At 28.9% G+C, this 13,748-nt stretch overlaps 1 protein-coding gene across 7 annotated transcripts; it reads left to right on the forward strand.

Annotated features, from left to right (window-relative positions):
- Nucleotides 1–3,038: 3,038 nt before the first annotated feature.
- On the forward strand, nucleotides 3,039–8,908 carry LOC129290701 (uncharacterized). Of its 7 annotated transcripts, none has more exons than XM_054927583.1 (12): nucleotides 3,039–3,252; nucleotides 3,923–4,040; nucleotides 4,180–4,240; nucleotides 4,942–5,012; nucleotides 5,522–5,586; nucleotides 5,850–5,894; nucleotides 5,998–6,078; nucleotides 6,206–6,273; nucleotides 6,884–6,932; nucleotides 7,028–7,188; nucleotides 7,587–7,689; nucleotides 8,773–8,908. In XM_054927583.1, exons 2-11 carry the CDS (start codon nucleotides 3,932–3,934, stop codon nucleotides 7,651–7,653), a joined length of 777 nt encoding a protein of 258 aa, XP_054783558.1. In that variant the 5' UTR covers nucleotides 3,039–3,252; nucleotides 3,923–3,931; the 3' UTR covers nucleotides 7,654–7,689; nucleotides 8,773–8,908. The 7 variants fall into 7 exon arrangements, with proteins under 7 accessions (XP_054783558.1, XP_054783554.1, XP_054783553.1 ...); XM_054927579.1 differs by lacking the exon at nucleotides 8,773–8,908 and adding an exon at nucleotides 3,409–3,486 and having other exon boundaries at nucleotides 3,039–3,263; nucleotides 7,587–8,090; XM_054927578.1 differs by lacking the exon at nucleotides 8,773–8,908 and adding an exon at nucleotides 3,409–3,486 and having other exon boundaries at nucleotides 7,587–8,090.
- Nucleotides 8,909–13,748: the final 4,840 nt, after the last annotated feature.

The raw sequence follows: 13,748 nt of genomic DNA on the forward strand, positions 1-13,748 counted from the left end.
AAATGTAAGGAAATCAAACGGCCCTTAGATTTCGATATAATAGCATATGCATTTCAAATAGAGCCCATTTCAAACTTGTTGAATTAGATTGGACATTGATAGATATATTGATCAAATAGGAGATGCGGCTTGTTGTGATCAACTTGTGCTTGATGAATATGTCAATTGGATGAACGATTTTACCACATATTTTGGATTGCTTCTTAACATGGCTGCAGAACTATTAGATATCTTTAAATGTTTAGATCTTCGTTAGTTATGAAATTGTTCTAAAGTTAATGTCTATTGTGAATTGGGATTCTTAAAAACGAAGTTGAAAATTTAACTTTAAAGTCGGCTGTTTCAAGCCTCGCATTTTTTGTAACTTTAAACAGTTTTTTAATACAAAGTGCAATGAATAGTTGAATTTTACATTTATCACGCCACTGTTTTTTTTTTTTGGCTTTTTTATAAGTATAATGAGTAGATTTTATTGATGGAAGAGAATATTTCTAATGAGGTACTGAGAGTAATAAATAGATATCTTTCAATTAAATCCCTATGTATATAAATGTTGGGGTTTGCTATTACTTAAATGACTTTTTTTTTTTTTGGTAGGTTTTGATTGGTGAAAACTCTAAAGCCCAAAAAAATGGACTCAGCTTAATGATCAGTCCAAAGTGTTGGGCAGACAGATTTGTCTATCTTTGAAAGTGGGCTAATGGGCTAAAACGGGCTGTCCCAATAGTGGGCTAACCGATTTCCTCTTCTTCTTCTTCTTCTTTTTTTTTTTTTTTTCCTTTTTACTTTTAAATTTTGTCCGGGTTGAGCGCCCGTGTGTGTGAAAGCACGAGAGATTAATTGTGTTTGACGATTAACTGTAAAGGCTCGCAAATTTATTTAATTTTTAAGGCAAAATGACGTAGTTTAGCCTTTTAGGTGACAGTAAAAAAAAAAAAAATTGAAACAATATCAGACCTCAAATTTTCCCTCATGAAAGATAATGTGGCTTGTTGATCTAAATCTAAACTAGATTTAATGCCCATGAGATGTGGGAATGTTTTAGTATATAAAAGAAAAAGAATAAAAAATTTTAAAATTTTAAAATAATTTTAGAGCACTTATAATTTAAAGTAAAATATGTGTCATCTCTCTATTTTATCTTTATTATATATACTTCTTTTCTATTTTTAAAATTTATATAAACGTCTCTTAAAATTAATAGATACAAAAGAAAAGTATTCCTTATATTTTTAAGTTTGTATATTCGTCTACCTAGTTAAGTCACATATACTAAATTAAAATAAATTTTTGAAAAGTAAATGTCATATGAAAATTATTAATGTTACCCCAAAACATTTAAATGATATATGCTTTTAAATTTTTATTCATTTTGTAAATTTAATAATTATAAAACTTATTTATTTATTATTTTAAAAAATTTAAATGTATAAATATGTTAAAATAATATTTCCAATATGTATGTAAAAAAACTTAACAAAATATGAATTTTTTTTATTAATTAATGGAATATGAATTTAATATAATAAGAGATAGATTAGTTAACATAACTTCTGCTTATTTTTATTTTAAATTTATAATTTTATTAAAATAATTTTAAATTATTTCTTAAAACAATTAACTTTGTATTTTATTCTACAATTTACTATCTTATGCACATAAAATTTAAAAGTAATAAGTTATTTTATTTATAGTTTATTATTTTGATTAAGTTAAATTTTAAAATAAAACTCATCAAGCTATCCATGCATATTTTATACTTTGTCTAAATAAATTTTTTAATTTTATTATGTATCTAAAACATATATATTATTTTTACTGGGAATCTTACAGCCTCCATCAATTTTTGCTATGGTTTCTAAATGGTTTTTTAAAATATAAAAATGTTATTTTTTTACACCTCATCTAAATTTTTAAAATTTACAAATAAAGTTATCTATAGCCAAGATATTCTTCATGTGAAAATAAACTTTATTAATTAAATTATGAGTTTCACATTCATTTCAAATTCTTTGTAATAATATGCTCACACTCACTTTTCTTTGTCATAGGTTTCACGTACACTCACTTTTCTTTCAAATTTAATAAACATTTTATGTTTTGCCCTCTCCTCTCGTTTATCTTAATTTCAAATATTTCTATCCTATTTTAAAAAAATTGACTAAATTATGTCTTTAGTCCTTTAACAATGCACAAGTTTTTATTTTATTTTATTTTTATCAAGTAAAATTTTAAAATTCATTAACTCTATTTGAAAATTTAATAAGTTTTTGATTTTATTTTTATTAAATGTACATACTTTAATAACATGTTTTCTCTTTCTAATATTTAATGAAAGTTAAAAAGAAAAAAATTATAATAAAAATTTAATAATGTGATTTATAAATAGGATTAAAAAATTTAATATTTTATCTCTCTACCTCATAAATAGAACCAAAATGAGTAAGTGTTATTTAAAATCTATTTAAGTTACCCTCAAAACACTTTATGTATAAAAGGGAGTATGTGTCCATACATATTTTTCATTCTATGTAAATAAATTTTATTAATTAAATTACAGATCCACATTGATCTCATTTTTATTAAATGGTAGATCCCACATCTATTTCTTTTTTATTATGATCCTATATCTATATTTTTTTTTCGACAAAATATCTATTAACTATTTCTTAATCATATTTAAACAAAAATTAAAAAAATAGCAAAACACTATTCAAAACATTGTAGATCTACAGTGTTTTGATGTGCTTTATTGTATATATTGATGATGATTGATTGACTCATTTACTAAATGTTTTAGTTATAATTATAAGACTTTATTAATATTAAAAAATTATTAAAATATATTTCATCTTAAAAATTTAAAACATTTCTTACAATTAGATTAAGTCAAATGATTGTTGTATCCAGTATCCCTGTCTCGCGTTCTTTGAGAAACTTGGAATGTCAATATTGTTTGTTTTTGTTTTTATTTTTTCCCCGTCATTTAAACTATGTCGTTTGGCTTAAATCTCGAACATTCACAATTAATTAACTGTCAAATCTTTAATCTCCAGCGCTTTCCACCGTCGATGAAGAGGGAGCGGAGCCTCCTCCAGTCCTTCAACCTCCATCGCCTTCCTATGTTGTCATTCACGTCGTTGTTCTTGTTTCTTTGAGGTCGAGCAGTTCAATCAGCTCAACTGCTCAAGCATCCTCTTGTCGCTAATCTGGGTTCAGCGGGTGGAGCAGTTGAGCAAAATCTGTCCCTGGGTTAGATTTTGGTCTACTACTTTCAATTTCTTTGCCCTTTCTGGTTTTTAGTTTTTGTTGTTCCTGCACTGGAGAATGAAAAAGCTAGGAAGAATATTATCAGTTGAATATCAAAGTACTTGGTATTATTTCTTTTTAAATTCTGTTGCATTATAGGTTTTGGCAAAGATTGGCCAGTCATCAGCCCCTTTGATTTGCTCTCTGCTTTTGGAAGACGTTATTTACTAGACAGCTGTAAATTCCCGATTACCTTCAGCATCCTTTCTTGTTTAGAGATTTTGTAGTATATGATTTAATCTCTTTCACTGTTTTTTGTCAAAACATGAAAAAAAAAAAAATTCTTAACAAGAAGCTAGCCTTTTATAATGAAATTTATTATTAACTTTTATTTTTCTTATATAATATTTGTTATACATGAAATTAAAATGAAAAAAGATATATTAATTTAATTGTGACTGATTTCACCATGATTTGATACTTGGACTAGTGTAATGACCATTTTGTTATATTGTCTAGCAGCTTTCAGACTAGTAGTTCCCTCTTTCTATTGCTTTTAATTTGAATCTGTTACACTTCACTTTTGGGCCAGATGTAACATGTATGTTATGCAACAATAATTTGATACCTAAATTTATGCATTCGTTGTAAGTTTGGTGTTCATTTGTTGCAGGCTATCCAAATGGTGTGGATTCTGGTAACTGGTTGTCTCCTATTTGTATGGATAATTTCACTCTGCAAAGTTCTTCTTGTGGCACGCATGTGTAAGAGGAATTCTTTTAAGAAAAATGGTGGGTTTTTGTCCAAGGACTTGGGCTGCGTCTCTGTTAATTAATTAATTAGTTTATTGTTATTAATTTTTGTGGTGAATTGCATCTTTGTTGTTTGATTTAATTTGAAGTAGTCATTTTCTTCCTCATTTGTAATCAGGCAAAGCTCTTCGAAAGAGAAATATCTTGATGGTTATTGCCCATCCTGATGATGAGTCTATGTAAGTTTGACATCGTGATATCACTTGCATCTTTAATTCATTGTCATTGAGCAATTGATGTAAGTTCGAAATCATAATGGTACTTGCATCTTTAATTCATCGTCACTGAGTAACTGAGCTCTAAATAGCCACTGATCATTGTGTAACTTCTAGGTGCCAAAAGTTGTATCAAATTTGATGCATCTAATTCACCTGTTTTTTTTTTTTTTGGGATGATTTTCATTTTTATCAGTCACAGAATTATTAATATAGCAGTTTTTAGGCTGTCAGAAATCTAAAAAACGTATGGAAATGGTCTAAACATATTATTTCAAGCTGATACATGAAAAAATATAAGTCAAATTTCATAGGAAAGACTTTTGCATCCATGGAGAAAAGGTTTGTGGAGAAAATTTTAGATATTGAAAGAACGAAATGATATGGACAGGTGTGTACTACTGACGAATTGAACTCTTGTACAAGGCTTTCTATAGTTCTTCAGACACTAAAGATATAATAGAATAGATTGATTCTTAAGTCTGAGTTTGAAACTTTATCTGTACCATGAAAGTAAACTGATAATCAATATGATTTCATCAATATTTTGTTTTTATTTTTTTGGCCAAATGCGTATATGTCAATGCTTTGATTATACGATATAGATTTTCGTTTTTCCAATATATGGTTTCCAATTGTGTTGAAATTCTGCCTCCTTTCTGCAGGTTCTTCACTCCAACAATAAATTATTTGACTTCAAGAGGGCATTATATTCATATTTTTTCCTTATCTATTGGTAATTAACTTTGAAGTCATAATCAGCAGAAGTCATCAAGTAGTAAGATTTGTTAGATGGTAGGAGTATAACTTGACAGATATATATTAAACTGTAAGGAAAAATCTAGAGGCAGAAATTCCTAACGAGCAAAAATTTAACAAATTTAATGGGCTAAAGGAATTAAAATTTTCGTGGGGCTTTCAGTATCCAAGAATGAAGAGAAGGAAGTTCCCAATGCTACTCCAAGATTTTTGTCAATTTATTTTTGTCCTACAGCAGCCCAGTAAAATTAGAATTCTATTCATGTCTGACCATTAATATCTTTGGAAATTTAGTAATTGGTAAGGAAAATCAATATTAGGGACCTAGGATACTAATTGATAAACACTTTCTTTGGATCAAACCTCTTCTTGTTGTCACAAAGACAAAGCTTCAATCTGAGGCTCTGAGAAAGATAGATTTTCCTTCCCAGCCATTATGTGAGGTCAATGTCCATGTTCCAACCCTTTATTGTTTTCTTGATGTAGGCAATGCAGACAGTAAAGGAAACATTAGAAAACAAGAGCTCTTTCAAGCTTGTGCGACCCTCAAGGTAACTTACAATGTAGTTATGGTTTGAAATCGGATGTCAAAGCTTCTGAAATATATAAAATTGTCCCTGTCATGAAGTTATTTCATATTTTTTATCCTGTAGAATTTTTAAATGCTCATACCTTTCCAAATTGTAAGACAAAATTCATTGGTAGTCCCAGGCAACCTTTTTTCAGAGTGTTCTTTTAAACAAGATCAGCGTGGAAGATGCCAAGCAATTTTACGTGGGTGTTGTATGTTTGGCATGTGAAATTTTGTATGTAGGTTCCTATGCAACAAGTGAAGGTTGTGGACCATCGAGATCTGCAGGTTCTAATCTAATAATTGTCTTGAGATTACTAAAAGTTGTATCACATAAATTCCTGTTGTTTTTTGCTTTCATAGACATTGATTGACTTGTTATCATAACTAGGACGGATTTGGTAAAGTTTGGAACCACAACTTATTGGCAAATCTTGTCAAGGAAGAAATAACGAATCACAACATTGATATGGTAAGTTAATGATGTTAAATGAACTAAAGGTTGATTTTCTCTCCACTGTTGTCATTACTGGGCGTGGGAAAATATTTTGAACTCATGGGGTTCTTTCTTCGCTTTTCCTTGTTTTCAATTTGCCTAGATTATTACTTTCGACAATTATGGTGTTTCGGGTCATTGTAATCATCGTGATGTGCACTATGGGGTGTGGTAAGTTGAACTCTTTTTTTTTTTTTTTTGCCCCCAAAACAACTATTGATCAATCATAGCATAATTGACACTGGCAAAAATTGACAGGTATATCCTCTGTTCAGTTTTAGAAATTTCTTTTTTCAACATGAAAGGTTTTATGAAATTTGATGTATCACTATGAACCAGTTCTATGCTGCGGAACTCTTTGTCCATCTTCTCACTCTTTGCCATACTAACGATAACAAGACCCATTTTCAGATTTCAGTGCTATTTTGTGGACTGAAGATATACCTTGCTTGCTTACAATGCCTGATACTTGAGTGGGGCATAGAAGCTCATTTTCTAACGTCTATATCATTCTTCTCTCAGAATATGTGGATGTAATGATGTTCAAAAGTTCTTGTGAAGCTTTTGTGTTGTGGTTTTAAAGGGTCACTATTATAAAAATACTCGCCAATAGTACTTGGATGATCAATGGGAATTTCCAAGGAGATGATAGGTCATTAGAATGTTTACGTGATGATATGATTAATGATTTTCCTTATATGAGATTAATTCAGTTAACTTGTCAAATTTCAAATTTCTTTCATTTGACATTTATTGATTCTTTTTCATATGGTTTAAGCAGCAAGTTATTGTATGATATCCCATACAGGGACATTGAAGCCTGGGAGTTGGTATGTTTTCCCTTTTCCTTTTTTGTGGTGATTAACCGTTTCATAATGACATGTTCATTATGACATATTTGCTTGGCATCCCTCCATACTCTCAGGTTAGCACCAACATATTGCGCAAGTACAGTGGACCTATTGATGTTTGGTTGTCCATGTTTGTTGCTATGCTGCATTCAAACGAAACAATCCAGTTCTTGGTAAATGAGGATCCCTGTAGGAGCTTTCTTGCTATGGCCCAACACTCAAGCCAATGGGTCTGGTATGCATGCTTTTCCTTTTTGTTACCGGAAAGCAAAGACTCATCTTTATTTTGGAATTTTCTTTCCTCAATTTTTATTCTTCCACTTTGATCTTGGACCATCCCATACGGTACACACACCTTCTATGCTATAGCTATTTCACAATTTCGCTTAGATTTCCTTAAGGTATATTGTCCAACACGGAAGGTGTTGTTTGGGTTTGACTTGGCTTATTTTATAAATTTGTTAGTTTGAACATGCTAAACTTGCTCAGTTAAACAAGACAAGCAGGAGTGTTTTGGATGTTCAATTATTTTTAATTACAGATGTGTAACCTTTTTCTTAAATAGATAATAGATATATGAATTAGTTTGAGTCATTGTAAATTGTGAAAAAGTTGATGATTTCATTTCTGCAGGTTCCGCAAGTGTTTTGTAGTAATGTCGAGTTATACATATATGAACACACTTAGAAAGATCAAGTGAAGTTGCAACATAGAAAATATTATGTTGCCTTGTGAGGTTGGTGAGCAGCTCTCTAATCCATGCTTGATGCTATCCTATCCTGTTTAGTATTACAGCCAGCTTTATCACATATTTGACTTCTTGGTTACGGAGGACATTAGCTCTAGCCATGTCTTGTTGCGTGTCTCTCTTTCTCTTAAGCCCCTTTGCTTTGGAAATCAACGAGCAGTCACACAGTCATGACTGAAATATGGTTCAAGAAGCAGAACTCCTGATGCTGTTGTGTGACTCTCCTTTTTCTTGTGCCTTGTTTGAACGGAAGTTTCCACCTGTGCTAATTTTTCTCAAGCTGATTTAGTGTTGGATTAAAATTTTCGTAAGTTATGTTGGATTAAAAATTTTGTAAGTTAGAACTCAACTGAAATTAATAAATTAAGGTTAAAAGAAAAGTTTATAAATGGAGCGTGATTTATGTTAGATATTTCTTTTAGAAGTTAGCTGGATAAATTAAAATTTATTTAAATGATTTGATTTAAAATTTAGTTGAGGAATAATAACAAGAATATGAGTTTTGTTGTATATATTTTTATGACTAATTTAATATTTTTAGGGAAGAATTATAAACTTTAGATTGCAATTTTTTAAAAAAGGTGGAATGAAAAAGCTAAAATAACTTGGCAAATTAAAAAAATCTTAAATTTAAAAAAAAAATCAAATGAAGAGCAATACACCCACGTAGATATCGTATGAACCGTACACCTACATGTGAAGAAATGAAATATAAAAAAAATGATAATAATTTTTTTTAAATTATTTAAATGATATATTCATATCACGGAATGGTATAAATTTTTTGAAGTTTTAAGGGATGTTTTTGTTATTAGGGAATTATAAAAAATGACACTTTTAGCTTTTATTTAAATTAAAAAAATTTGTAACTTTTTATTCACAATTTTTATTTTTATATTAATAACTTTTATTTTTGAATTCACAGCAATTTATCAGCTATTTGCAAGTGTTGATAAGTATTAGGTGTTGAAAATTTATGATTTTTCATTCACAATTTTTGTTCTTATATTGATAATTTTTATTTTTAAATTCTCAATAATTTAATAATTATTTGCAACTTTGCATTTGCAGGTTTTGACATACATCATGTGTCAAAAATTTGTAACTTTTTATTTACAATTTTTGTTTTTAAATTCGCAACAATTCAATAGTCATTCATAACTTTAAATATGCAGGTTTTGATATGTATCAGATGTTAAAAATTTATAACTTTTTATTCATAATTTTTGTTCCTATATTAACAACTTTTGTCTCTAGATTCGCAATAATGGAACAAGAAATTATAATTTATCAGTACCCTCTGTAAATTAACTGAATCAGCAAAAATGAATTATCACTCTAATTTTAGAAATAATAATTTTTATTAATTTAAATGACAAGCAAATCTTAAAAAGTGATAAATATCTAAGGTTTGTTGTTAGTTATATGATATACAATTTATATCAAAATATCTTACAATCTTTTTGACAAAAAGATATGAAGAGTTAAATCTTTCAATGTTATCCTAACATATCAAACATTTTCATGCTAATCTAAAATAATAAAATAGTCATTTATCAACATGTCCATTTTTCAAACATTATAATCATATATTTGTTATGTTTTATTTAATAATAACTACTTTTCTTATATTTATAACTTTATATTGGTCATTTACAATTTTGATTTATGTATTTATAATACAACTAAAAATAATATATTATTTATCATTTATTCATGAGTAAGCATCTATACTCATGTGCAATAGAGAAAATTAAAAAATGAAAACCTCAATCATTTTTACATATTGACCCACATCAACTTCAATTATTACATATGGGAGGAGAAATTTTCAAGGAGAAGAAGAAACTTACCCACATACTACACAACTAACAGACGAACCTACATACAGAAACTTAAAGAGAAATAAGATGGACGAGAAAGAGATGGACTAGAAGAAGAGCGCGAACAAGAAAAGAGGCGAAGAACAAGAAGATGAAGCAGAGGCAAGAATACACAAGAATGGCTCTACATTGAGGCTTGAGATTTTTGTTTTATTTGAGGGCAATTTGGTCATTTCTTTTAATCTCTTAATGACAGAAAAATTCCATGAGATTCCAAAAAAATTATGCTATTTTGTGGGACTAATATATCATTTATATAATTTAAATGAATTTTTCTATCATTTTTTCATATAAAAAGAGAGAATACATTTAAAAAAAAAAGAAGGAAGAAAAATATGAAGGGTGTAAGGCACGAAGCCCCTCCTCTTTATTATCTTTCCCTATATCATATCATGTTAGCATTCCCTCTCTCCCCTATCAAAGCAATTCTTCATGCCAATGTCCCTTAGTGTCTGTTGATAGGGCACCTAGAGTGAGGCTTGGGACGAGCAATGGACAATATGGTTGCACAAAAAATTAAACAAGATTAGATTTTAACTTAATCTGAAGTCTCACCTTTTTTATGAAAATGATTGAGTCAGGAAACTCATAGTCTAGTCTATGTCAATTGTAATTTAAAGATTAGTAGGATTGAATTTAATTCATAAGATTGGGAGACTGGTCTTGATAGTCTAGTATTTACTTAATATTTTTTTTTCATTTTTCCTTTATGAAATGCAACAATTCATTTCATCATGATAGACTCAATTAAAATAAAAAAAATAATTATTAAAAATTCATAACAATTTCCAATAACAAAAAAATCAGTACAAATCTAAATGATTTAAATTCATAACTTTAACAACAACAACAACAACATTAAACAAACTTTAGTAACATGTCTAATGTACATGTGCATTACAACAATAATTTAGCAGCAAACCAAATTAAAATTATATTAAATAGAAGAATGAAATGTGAATGAAGGAGTGGCTTCATTCAAATTTTAAATTATTCAAACATATTAAAAGTAATAAAATTATATTAAAATAATTTCATAAAACCTAAATAGGCAAAATGGTTTAAGAGCTTGATCTCTTGTTTAGTCTAATCCAAGAAGTTGGTTTGATCTTGGTCTCTTTAGCCCTTTATATTAATTTTTTTATTGGATCGAGTTTGCTCGAGTTGGATAGGACAACCAAACTTTTGCACAACCCTACTGGGCAAGGGTCAAATCCAACGTGGTCTGAGCATGTGCCATTTTTTTGTTAATGATATTTATTATTTTTTTTGTTGAAAGTTACCATGAGCTATATTATTTTTATGATCTTTTAGACAATTTTTATCATTATAATATTTTTAAATCTCTTTCAAAATTTTAAATTTGTTTTTAACTCAATATTATGTAAAAAAATTGATAGTTATTGATTATATGTGGCTTTAAAAATTTTACTTTTGATTCTAATATTATTTTTTATCAAGAATATATTTTAAATGATAGTAATAACTTTTTCTAATCAATTGAGTCAAGCCCAACCCAAACATTTAGGCATCAAGCTAGCCCAAACCATATATCAAACAGGGCACCATGTAAAAGTGATGGTCGACCTGACCCTGCTTATGTGCAACCTTATGCACTAAGGAGCTCAAAGGAGTAACTTAAGTTGAAACGAGTTTTTATTTCAAAAAGCCCTTTTCAACAATTCTTTATCCAAAAACAAGAGTTTTAATCTTATAATGAATTTTTAACATTTTAACTGAAGTTTGGGACACCCAAATCTTGGTTAGGATGTCACCCAGACATGCTATTAGACATTGGAGATCCTTGTGTTGACAAAATAGAGCAATGGAAGTATTCCTTGCCGGTTACCTGCGAGCTATTAGTGAATGGCCATGACAATCCATTATGACTTAATCAATCTCTCTCGTACGTGTAAATTGTAAGGTGCCAATATTTTACTATATAGCTAATGTAGGATTTAGTAAGATTTGTCACTCGATACTTTTCATGTGGTGTGAAAAGGTTCTTTAGTTAGATTCTTTATCTAAAATTGTTTTATCGACATTCATAAATTTGAAAAATTTACATATAGTCTCATAAGAAGAACCTTCTGCTGTAAATAGTAGAACTCACCATATCTTCAAAAATGGGGGAGTGGTTCTGCAATACAAAAGAATTGGCATGTATCTCTTGCGAATTCACATGAATCGCAAAAGTTGAGAACTAATAACATTTCAAGACATAAAAGCACGTGAAGTTCTACTATTTGAAATCAGAAAAAAAAAAATTGAAAACACGTGGCAAAATTTAAGGAAATAAAAACAAATCATGTACTAAGAGCTAAGTTATACCCTTTCATGATCTGATATAATTAACTACTCAGTTGCAATTCATGAGGAAGGATGCTAGTTGATGGAGGACGACTGAAGAATCATCTAACTGGAGGTAGGAGAATATGTACTCAATGTTGAATTATGATACCATAAACGAATTACGCTATACTACCAAGATAACGTTTAAAATGGAAACAATGTATTGAAAACTGGGCCAATTATTAATTCAGTTCAGGAATAGTTCAATTGAGAGTCAAACCGATCATCATCAAAATAATAAAATTTAATTAAAATATATGAAAATATTTTTATTTGACTATAAAAATATTTAAATAAAAACACTAATCCTCCAAATATTATATAAAAATGTTAATTTGTAAGATATAACATTTTATATGTTGAAATGTATAAAATATATAATATGAAATAAAAATCAGTTTTATTTTTTAAAAAAGAACTAATAATAAAAAAAAGGAGAATTGTAAGATTAAAAAACAAAACATGATTGAAATTTGACAATAGAAAAATATCTCAGTTTTAGTTACTGTGCTCACCAAATTAAGAGATTGGTAATAATAATAATAATAATAATAATAAATAATAATATATTTTAAATATTATACTTCATCCGTTAAAAAATGTAAGGCATTTTTAATTGAATCTTACCCCCCAATAAAGTAGTCACTTACTTTCAAACTAATCATATTTTTTATATTTACCCTTGTTAAATACCCTGTAATAAATATAAAATTACTATTAATGGGGATACTTTTGAAAAAAATAATTATATCTTATATTTTTTAATATTTAACCCTTTAAAAAATATTTTATATTTTTTAATTGAGGTTGCATTTGAAAAGCTTCTCACTAGACATTTTATTATTGTTGTTGTCATTGTCGTTGAAATTGAAAAGTCAAGAAGCGGGCAACAAGTCCCAATAAAAGTATAGGTGTGAATCAGTGAATAAGAGGGAGTAGTTTATTGTCATTGATGTCTATGGATGTCTATGGACTGATTACATTTTCGGAAAAAATCAAAATATGGATCATTCTCTTCTTTTTTGGTTGCCGCTCATTTGGTTTCTCATCTTCGTGAAACTTCATTTTTTCTTTTTTAAAGAGAGGCATTTTTGCTCTTTCCGACCTCTTGCTCTGCCTTTCTCAAGCGTTGCATCAAATAGGTAAAGGTTGAACGAATTTCTCCACGCCAACAAGCTATCGAGGACCTAAGCAACTTTCAGCAAGTGAAAAAAAAAAAAAACGAAAGTTGCTTCACTGTTTCCTTTTCTTTCCTTCTTCTTCATTTCTTTTCTTATATGTTCTTATCATCTCTTCATCCCTTTCTTTCGATTCATGTTTGTGCCTCTATTCTTCCTTTTGGTTGGCAATTTTTTTTAAAATTTTTCTAGCAACTTGATAAACCAGTTAACCCAACAAATAAGTCAGGTTTTTTGGGTTAATCTCGAGTTAACGGGCTAAATCAGATTGCTTGAATCCTGGTTCACTATCTTGACCGAATTGACTGCTCAGACCGATAATTAGCAAATTAATCTTCCAGTTAATCCAATATAAATTTACATGCCATGAATATAAATGATGAATAAATAATGTGCATGCTCATTTTGTTGATTAATATATGTAAAAGCATTGTGTCCGGGGGTGGGGAAGAGTCTAACAATAACTTGTCAATCTTTGACTAATAAAATAAATTATGTATCCTATAACCAAAAAAAAAAAACGAGTATCCTAACAATTTAATTCAGAGCAGATTTGTCAATTCCGTGCTTTACCTGGCTATTTATACAGTTATTAGTTACAAACAATTTAATTCAATGAAAAGTTAAAAACCAT

This window comes from Prosopis cineraria, unplaced genomic scaffold (assembly GCF_029017545.1).
Source record: "Prosopis cineraria cultivar Desert tree isolate PC_DT_omini unplaced genomic scaffold, ASM2901754v1 PC13, whole genome shotgun sequence".
NCBI classification, from domain to species: domain Eukaryota; kingdom Viridiplantae; phylum Streptophyta; class Magnoliopsida; order Fabales; family Fabaceae; genus Prosopis; species Prosopis cineraria.

Coding starts and splice junctions, on each gene's coding strand:
- LOC129290701 (XM_054927583.1), top strand. CDS start 3,932: ATGGTGTGGATTCTGGTAACTGGTTGTCTCCTATTTGTATGGATAATT. Junction 4,041..4,179: donor GAATTCTTTTAAGAAAAATG/GTGGGTTTTTGT, acceptor ATTTGTAATCAG/GCAAAGCTCTTCGAAAGAGA. Junction 5,587..5,849: donor AAGCTTGTGCGACCCTCAAG/GTAACTTACAAT, acceptor TTTTGTATGTAG/GTTCCTATGCAACAAGTGAA.